Consider the following 9,516-nt stretch of genomic DNA (forward strand, 5'->3'; position numbering starts at 1 on the left):
AAAAAAAAAAGAGAGAGAGATGAAAGTATGACTGAGGGGGGAAAAATGGACACATATGTAATACCCTTTGTAATAAAAAAAAAAAAAAGTATGACTGAAATTTAAAATTAAAAATCACCTGAATTCCATCATCCTGATATAATCGCTACCACCATTTTGATAATAATTCAAATTCACGCTCTCTGCACACTCACACACACATACTTTACATATGGAATATCATAAATGTTTATAAATTGAAATAACTTTTTAGTATAATTTTTTCTCATTTTCCTCCCTCATCTCCTCCTCTCTTAAATAAGCAATGCCAACAACCAAATGTGCCTCCTTTCATATCTTTTTCTTGGCTCTTTACATCAAATGCAAATATACATGCACACATAGCTGTACACATATTAGTGAGAGAGGGAGAGTCATTATTTAGGTAGAATCTTACTGTAGGTGCTTCCCTACATCTTGCTTTTCTTATTTTACAGTGGAAATCCCTTCAAGTAAACTGGCATGCCAGTTCATTTTGTTTAAATGTATCCGTGCAATCCCCTATACATAGGTATTCTCTTGTTTTCCTGAGCCAGAACTAACCAGCTAAGGCACTTTCAGATCCCTGACCCTCAGTAACAGTGTGAAATAATAAATGCTTATTGTTTTCTAATTGCATTGTTTTAGGGTAATTTGTTACAGAGCAACAGATGACTAAATACAGCATCCAAAACCAAAAGAAATATTAACAGTTCAACTTATTAAGTAGTTATGGCCAAACAACAAGTATTTAAGTCCTGACAATTTAGTTTCCATTTGAAAAAAAAAAATAGACATATATAAAAAGAAAAATATTTGTATTTCTACCTACCCCACTCATACCCCAACATGAGCTTTAGAAAGAGGTATTTAGGGTTCATTCACTCTGGGGTGCCATTCTGAAAACATGCTATACATCCTAGCACCAATGCATACATGTAAGTCCTTCCTCATTCTTGGCAAAGAAAGGAGTAACTAAGAGGTGTTGAGTTTGATTTCTACCCTTCTCTAGATAACCTGTACCACCATAAAGTTTCTTATCTACTTAAGTTGTATATACTAAACATAATTAACATTTCTTACTGACAGAGTAAAGTACTATCAGAATCAAACAGTACACCCTAATAACAGTAATGCCTTAGATCTGTGAAATCTAATTCGTAGCCAATGGCCACCTGGGGCTATTTAATCTAAACTAATTAAAATTTAATAAAATTAAAAATTGCTTTTCTCAGTTGTACTAGCCTCATTTCAATAGCTCAATAGCCACATGTAGCTGGCATCTACCATTTATACAGCATAAATTAGAGAATATTTTCATCACTGCAGAAAGTTTACTAGATAACACTATCCTAGAGGCCACTAAAACATAGAATATTATTTATCCTTATACTAACAATGCCCTAAATGTTGTATTTTTGTTTTTCTATTCGTTACTGAGATTTTTCTGTCTTCTCCCTCATAACACTTGGTCAGTTGTGTACCACATGCACAAAGTGCTTCCAGTTGCTGAAACCTGATGAAATAATTAACCAAACAGAACAAAAGCATATCCAAAGTAGATTCTAGAAAAAGTCCCCAAGATCTAAAATTTCATCATGACAATTTTGATTTTTCAGAATCCTCTTTTCCTCTTCCTAATTCTAAAAGCTGTTCAAGTTAAGCTAAACTAATTGCTAATTACAGTATCACCACTCTTCATTATTTATGGATTTCATATTTGTGAATTCACCTACTCACTAAAATTTATTTTTATCACCCAACTCAATACCAACAGCACTCTCATAGTCATTCTGGATACACACAGAAGAGCAAAAAATTTCAGTCTCCTGATGCATGTTCTCCCAAATGAGGTCAAACAAGGGACACTGTACCTTCTTGTTTTAGGTTTCATAATATAAATAAGTGTCCTTTTCATGATTTATGCAATGCCACATTTTTATATTTTTGTGCTTTCTGTTAGTGATTTCCCTATCTAAATTGGTCCCCAAGAATAGTGCTGACATGCTATGTAGTGTTTCTAAAAACAAGAAGACTGTGATGGGCCTTACAGAGAAAATGTGTTAAATAAGCTTCATTCAGGCATGAGTATAATGCTGTTGGATATGAGTTCAATGCTAATGAATAAATAATATGTATAAAATAAAGTGTCTTTAAACAGAAACAAACATGAAGTAAGGTTATGTATTGAGTGGCTGATGAAAACGTGACCAGAAGCTCACAGGAACTAACTCTGTGAGTTACTATGAAAAATCCACCAGACTGGCAAAATCTAAAAATCAGCCATAGAAAGATGGGGAGAATACAATGCATAGGTACTTTTATACACTGCCAGTGAGAATATAAATTATACAGCCATTTTGTAAAACAGTTTTACATTGCCTAATAAAAGTTGAACATAGTCCCTGGCCAGATAGCTCAGTTGGTTTGGGCATTGTCCTGATACAGCAATGTTGCAGATTTGATCCCAGTCAGGGCACAGACAAGAAGCAAACAATGAATGCATAGAAGTGGAAAAACAAATCGATGTCTCTCTCTCTCTCTGTTAAATCAATTAAAAAAAAATGTTGCACAGCCCTGACTGGTTTGGCTCAGTGGATAGAGCATCTGCCCGCAGACTGAAAGGTCCTGGGTTCGATTCCAGTCAGGGGCACATGCCCGGGTTGTGTGCTCGATCCCCAGTGGGAGATGTGCAGGAAGCAGCCGATCAATGATTCTCTCTCATCACTGGTGTTTCTATCTATCTCTCTCTCTTCCTCTCCATTCCTCTCTGAAATCAATAAAAATATATTTTAAAAAAGTTGTACATACATATTCCCTATGATCCAGCAATTCTACTTCAAAGAAATTCTTCAAAGCTTAAATCATAGGATATTTATAAACATACACATATATATAATAGAACTGTACAAAAGTGTTTAACACAATATGAAATAATAGTTATTGGAATGGAATTAGAGGACGGACAATAGATGGGGCTCACAGGAGGCTTCAAATGGCTGTGGTCAATTTTCATTTCTAAAGACGGTTGATGAGTAAATGGCTATGTGTTTTATTATTTTTTATATTGTACTAGAGGCCCGTTGCACAGATTCGTGCAATAGGCCTTCCCTTCCCCTGGCTGCCGGCACCAGTTTTCCTTTAGCACCCGGGACCCAGGCCCTGCTCCAGCCAGAGCCTTCAGTCTTTGCTGCTCCGGTCAAAGCCTTCAGTCTTCACTCCCCGGCTTTGTGCCTACGTATGCAAATTAACCAACATCTTTGTTGGGTTAATTTGCATACTCTACTGATTGGCTGGTGAGTGTAGCAGAAGGATGGTCAATTTACATGTTTGTCTATTATTAGGTAAGATATAAAAGCTGTGTCTATTCTTTGGACACAAAAGAATGGTGTTTAAATGTTTTTTTGCAATGAAACATTTAAACACCAGGTAATTCAAAAGGTATGCAAATAGTAAAAAAAAAATACAAAACATAAAAGAAAAATAAGTACAGAGATTAGTTAAGAAAAAATAAGTACAGAGATTAGTTTCCAAGAATTATAGTAGAATGAAAAAAGAATAAGTTTTATTTATTCATGTTTTTCCTATGAGAACATTAATTCTTCCTCAAAGATATGGACATAATGTGTTAACAATGAAAGTGTATAACAAAAAGAATACTTACCTTTAAATCCAGATGTCTAGACACCACTTATCAAGGAAAAAATTTAGCTCATGGTCCTGATGTCATCTAAATATGCTACTTCAGTAAAATAACAAACTATATTAAGTTTATTTTCCCCTAAAGGTAGTCATTGAGTCACTGAGTCAAAGTTCATCTTACTAACATTTTCTTAAACATACACAGAATGACTTGAGTTTCATTGCAGAAGTCCCAACCTCTGCTCAGATCAGTACTCCAATCAGTTTTACTGCTCAGAACAGTAACAGCACCATAATCAGTTCTTTTTATTTATTTTTATTATATACATACACACACACACACACAAATTACTGATTTCAGAAAGGAAGGAAAAGAGAGAGATAAAAACATCAATGATGAGAGGGAATCACTGATCAGCTGCCTCCTGCCTACTGGGGATCAAGCCTACAACCCGGGCACGTGCCCTGACAGGGAATGAACTGTGACCTCCTGGTTCATAGGTCGATGCTCAACAACTGAGCCACATGGGCAGGGCTTAACCAGTTCTTTTTAGTTAATATTTCCCTCAAAAGAATAAAGAAACTTAGTTTTGTATCATTAGTAATCCAGAAAAAATATAAATTAGATTTTAAATGTTTCAGTAGACAGAAGTAAAAAGTTTATGTTTCATCAAATCCCACACTGTATTTACCTATGAAATAAAAATCTTTCCAAAATTTAAACAAGCAAAAAAAGAGGAAATAAAAATTTACCTCATAAGTTCAAATATTGAATAAACTATTAATGAAATCCATATAAATATCAATCAATTATCTATTTAAATGTTTATTTCTAAATGGTATTTGAAACTACACATAATCTTACCTGGGGAGGATAGTTGCTCTCTGAAGACCACCTTGAAGATTGGTCATTTGGTTTATCCACTAAAATATTCCTGAAATAAAGAAAATTATAAAAATTAATTAAAAGAATAAGTGAACATAAAATATGCAGAGATGAATAATCTAGATCAGTGATGGCGAACCTATGACACGTGTGTCAGAGGTGACACGCAAACTCTTTTTTGGTTGATTTTTCTTTGTTAAATGGAATTTAAATATATAAAATAAATATCAAAAATATAAATCTTTGTTTTACTATGGTTGCAAATATCAAAAAATTTCTATATGTGACACGGCACCAGAATTAAGTTAGGGTTTTTCAAAATGCTGACAAACCGAGCTCAAAAGGTTCGCCATCACTGTACTAGATGCTAAAATTATTATCAAGTTATATAATGTCTGGAACTTTAAAAAGAGGAGAAAATAAAATAGAAACAGAAAACATCTAGTATGTATAATATTCTAAAATATGATAAAGATAGCATTTCAAAATATTGAGAAAACCAAGAAAAACATAGTTCTATTTCATACCAAGTGACACTTAATGTATTTAATGTGCAGATGTATTTAGGAATTTAAGGTAAAAACAAAGCAGTAAAATACCTAATAATAAATAAAATACCACATACATATTATATACAATTATATTGTATTATTACATATTATATAATTGTAATCAATCTATGGATCAAGGAAGTCTTTTAGCCCATCATCAAAAGCATAACTGTAGCCCTAACTGGTTTGGCTCAGTGGATAGAGCGCCAGCCTGCAGACTCAAGGGTCCCAGGTTCGATTCCGGTCAAGAGCATGTACCTTGGTTGCAGGCACGTCCCCTGTAGGGGGTGTGCAGGAGGTAGCTGATCAATGTTTTTCTCTCATCGATGTTTCTAACTCTCTATCCCTCTCCCTTCCTCTCTGTAAAAAAATCAATAAAATATATATTTTTTAAAAAAGCAGAACTGTAGGGGAAAAAAGAAATTGATATAAATAACTTTGGAAAATGGTGCCTTCACTGGAAACTAAAGATAAATGGAACCATACAGAAAAACTGTACTTTATTTGGTAAACTTGTCTTTCACAGGAACATGGGTTAATCCTGAAATACTTTATATGTACCGTATTTGCCGGCGTATAAGACGATTTTTTGGCCCTGAAAAATATGCCTCCAAGTGGGGGGTCGTCTTATACGCCAGGTACACTTCAGATAGAATGCCCATAGTGCTTGCCCCGTGCCATAGTGGCCTCCCGATGCCCGCCCACTTCATTCCACATACCGTTCAGGCATAAGCAGCGCTGCTGGGTGTATGCTCGGCTGTTATGCGATTTTGCTGTTATGCGATTTTACCACACTCGCAAAATCGCACACAGCCGACCATACACCCAGTATGATAGCACAAAATCGCGAATCGCGATACCATACTGGGTGTATGGTTGGCTGTGTGCGATTTTGCGAGTGTGGTAAATTCGGGTTACCGTATATTTCTTTACATATGCATTGAAGATTCGTGATTTTGCGCTATCATGATGCCTCTTAGAATGTTGAAGAGCTCGCACTTGCGCACTAGTGAGGTCCCAGGGAGATGCTGATGCAAGGGTGGACCAGACTGCTATAGTGACAGGGCGGGCAAACAGGGAGCAGGGACCAATCAAATCAGGCTTTGTATACAGCCAACAGCCAACCACAATACTGCCCCATTGTACAGTACAGCATAGAAAACGTCGACCAGTCAAACCCCTATCATCCCTATCATGGCACCAAGATGTCGTTGATGAACTTTTAATATCAGATGATGAAGAGGAGTTTGAAGGCTTTTAAGGTGAAACTGTCACGCCAGCAAACTTGCTACGAGTATATAACAAACTCTGTATTTTGAGTGGAAATGTTAGGGGGTCGTCTTATACGCCCAGTCGTCTTATACGCCGGCAAATACGGTATATTCAGGTTGAACAAATAAATAAACAGATCGTATATGATAGGAGCTAAGCTTCTCACACTGGAGTGGTGACAGAAAAACAAAGGGGTGGAAGGTTAGAAAGAACCAGTGGTATTGAATTAGAATCAAAGATATCAGTGTGAACTCATGTTTAGTTTAATATAAATAGGTTCATAAGTAATAATAGATATGTGTGTGTACACACACTAATCCTACTTCTGTTCACTAAGAGGGACTAGAAGCAGTGACACTTCAATGGCAATGAGCACACCCAGCACCCATATCTTGGTTTCTACATACCACAGTCCAATAAAATAAATAGGGATTGTAGGGCAAGTGGCTGATTCTACAGTCAGGGCAGGGAATTCAGAAGATTAAAGCCCAGAACATCATGTAATATTATCAACAACAACAAGAAAATAATTGGGGCATGCAAAAGGCGCAGAGAAATCAACATGAAAGAAGGATAAATGGTCAAAGCTGAAATAGCATAAATAACAAAATAAATAATTTTGGTTGATTTTTCTTTGTTAAATGGCATTTAAATATATAAAATAAATAACAAAAATATAAATCTTTGTTTTACTATGGTTGCAAATATCAACCATTTTAGGACCAGTAGTCCCAAAAACTCTAAATATAATGAAAAGCAAGGAAGACTGAAAAACTGTCACAGACCAGAGAAGAATAAGGAAACATGAAAACTAAAAGTAGTTGACCCTTGATTGTGTCTACTGGGATGAGGATGTTTTTCAATAAGTGCAATACTATAACAGTATTTTTCTCTTTCTTATGATTTTCTTAACATATTTTCTCTAACTTGCTTTATTGAAAGAACACATTACATAAAACAAAGAATATATAAAATATGTATTAATCAACTGTTTATGTTCTTGGTAACTTGGGGGGGGGGGCATCAGAAGTTACATGCAGATTTTTTACAACGAGGGGTCAACACCCCTAACCAGCATGTTGTTCAAGGGTCAATGGTATCTTGGATGGGATCCTAAATCAGAAAGTGGACATTAGTGGGAAACTAGTGAAATGCAAATAAAATGTGGATTTTAGGTAATACTAATGCATCAATCAATGTTGGTACCTTAGTTGTGACAAATGTACCATCTGTATCTATATATATAAAAGCCTAAGCACCTGGCTGACAGTACAACCATCCAACCAGTGGATGATACACACTGACCACCAGCAGGCAGATGCTCAATTGCAGGAGCGGAAACCACAGGCATGGAAACATGGAACAGACCGATGAATCTCAGAGGGAAGGGGAGGGAGGGCGGGAAGAGATTAACCGAAGATCTTATATGCATACTAGAGGCCCGGTGCACGGATTCATGTACCTGTGGGGTCCCTCGGCCTGGCCTACGTCCTCTCACAATCCGGGATCCCGTGGGGATGTCGGAGAGCTGGTTTCAGCCCAATACTCGCAGGCCAGGCCAAGGGACCCCGCAATGGGCCTCTAGTCCTATATAATAAAAGACTAATATGAAAATCAACGAATCGTGGAACAACCGGTTGCTATGACGTGCACTGACCACCAGGGGGCAGATGCTCAACACAAGAGCTGCCCCCTGGTGGTCAGTGCGAAGCGCCGCTCAGCCAGAAACCCTGAGCCAGGCTCAAAACTGGCAAGCAGTGGCAGTGGCGGAAGCTTCTCCCACCTCCGCGGCAGTGCTAAGGATGTCTGACTGCTGGCTTAGGCCCGCTCCCCACGGAGAGTGGGCCTAAACCATCAGTCAAACATCCCCCAAGGGCTCCCAGACTGCGACAGGGTGCAGGCCAGGCTGTGGGATCCCCCCACGAGTGCACATATTTCGTGCACCAGGCCTCTAGTCCTAATATATAAAAAGCCAGGGGCTGTCACAACTGAAACAACTGGACAGATGACTGAACATCTGGCTGCGTGGGGCAGCTAGGCTGGCAGGGGGCGGGGGGTGGGCGGGGACAGTTGGGGGCGACCAGGCTGGCATGGGGGGCCTAAACCGGCAGTCAGACATCCTCCGAGGGGGTCCCAGATTGGAGAGAGTGCAGGCTGGGCTGAGTGGACCCCACTATGCACAAATTTTGGGCACCGGGCCTCCAGTAGTAGTATAAGATTTTAGCAAAGGGACAAACTAGGTGAGTGGCGTATGGGAACCCTGTACTGCCTTTGCTAACTAGTATAGTAAGTCCTCCCTTAACACTGTCAATAGGTTCCATGACTTCAAGTGAAATAATATATAACGAACCCAATTTTACCATAAGTTTAATTGATATAACAAAAATTTCCTCAGCATTTCATCAATCTAATAAGGAAACAAGGTTATTTGAGGACCTGCTATAAATGTAAATTCATTCTCAAATAAAAAGTATACTTTCAAAAAGCTAGATCTCTACCTGGCATACAGAGGGTACTTAATAAATATCAAATAGATGAGTAAATAAAAATTTTTAAAAGCAGAACTATACAGAAAATTACTTTTACATACAAATCTCACAAAGGTAAAAATAAATACATGAAATGAGCTCAAACAAAATTAAAAGACAACCAACCAACTAGAAAAATAAAAGCAATGTAAAACACAAAAAGCTAACTTAAAACTTCAGAATCCTATCTAATAAAAGAGAAACATGGTAATTAGCCGTACGTCCGCTACCCTTCCCATTGGCTACTCAGGGCGATATGCAAATTAACTGCCAGCCAAGATGGCAGGCGGCAGCCAGGCTACTGACACGAACAGGAGGCTTGCTTGCTTCAGTGACGGAGGACTCCAACGTTCCCCGCCTGCGGCTGCTAGGCTCTGAGCTGCTAAGAAACATTGTTACAAATATAGACGCTAAACAAAACCCAAGAAACCTGCTTTCAGTCAGCCGGGATCTCAGAGCTGTAGTCGCAACAAAGTTTCAAATACAGAAGGTAAACAAAGCAGAAACCTGCTTTCAGCAGTGGAGGTCTGAGCTAATGCTGGCTCTCAGCTCCAGTGACAGCCATAGAAGGTAAATAAATCCCAAAATAAAAAAAAAAAGGAAAAAAGGAGAGGTTGGG

The 9,516-nt window shown here is 37.9% G+C and overlaps 1 protein-coding gene across 5 annotated transcripts in view; it reads right to left on the bottom strand.

Moving 5' to 3' along the window:
- MKLN1 (muskelin 1) overlaps positions 1-9,516 on the bottom strand; it is a 346,320-nt gene that overhangs the window by 158,275 nt on the left and 178,529 nt on the right. For all 5 annotated transcript variants that reach the window (XM_006752700.2, XM_006752701.2, XM_015567031.1 and 2 more), the window contains one exon: positions 4,526-4,595. In XM_006752700.2, coding sequence (XP_006752763.1) covers positions 4,526-4,595 — 70 coding nt within the window. The remainder of the gene's footprint in view (positions 1-4,525; positions 4,596-9,516) is intronic.

Source organism: Myotis davidii, unplaced genomic scaffold, assembly GCF_000327345.1.
Source record: "Myotis davidii unplaced genomic scaffold, ASM32734v1 scaffold1290, whole genome shotgun sequence".
Taxonomy (NCBI): domain Eukaryota; kingdom Metazoa; phylum Chordata; class Mammalia; order Chiroptera; family Vespertilionidae; genus Myotis; species Myotis davidii.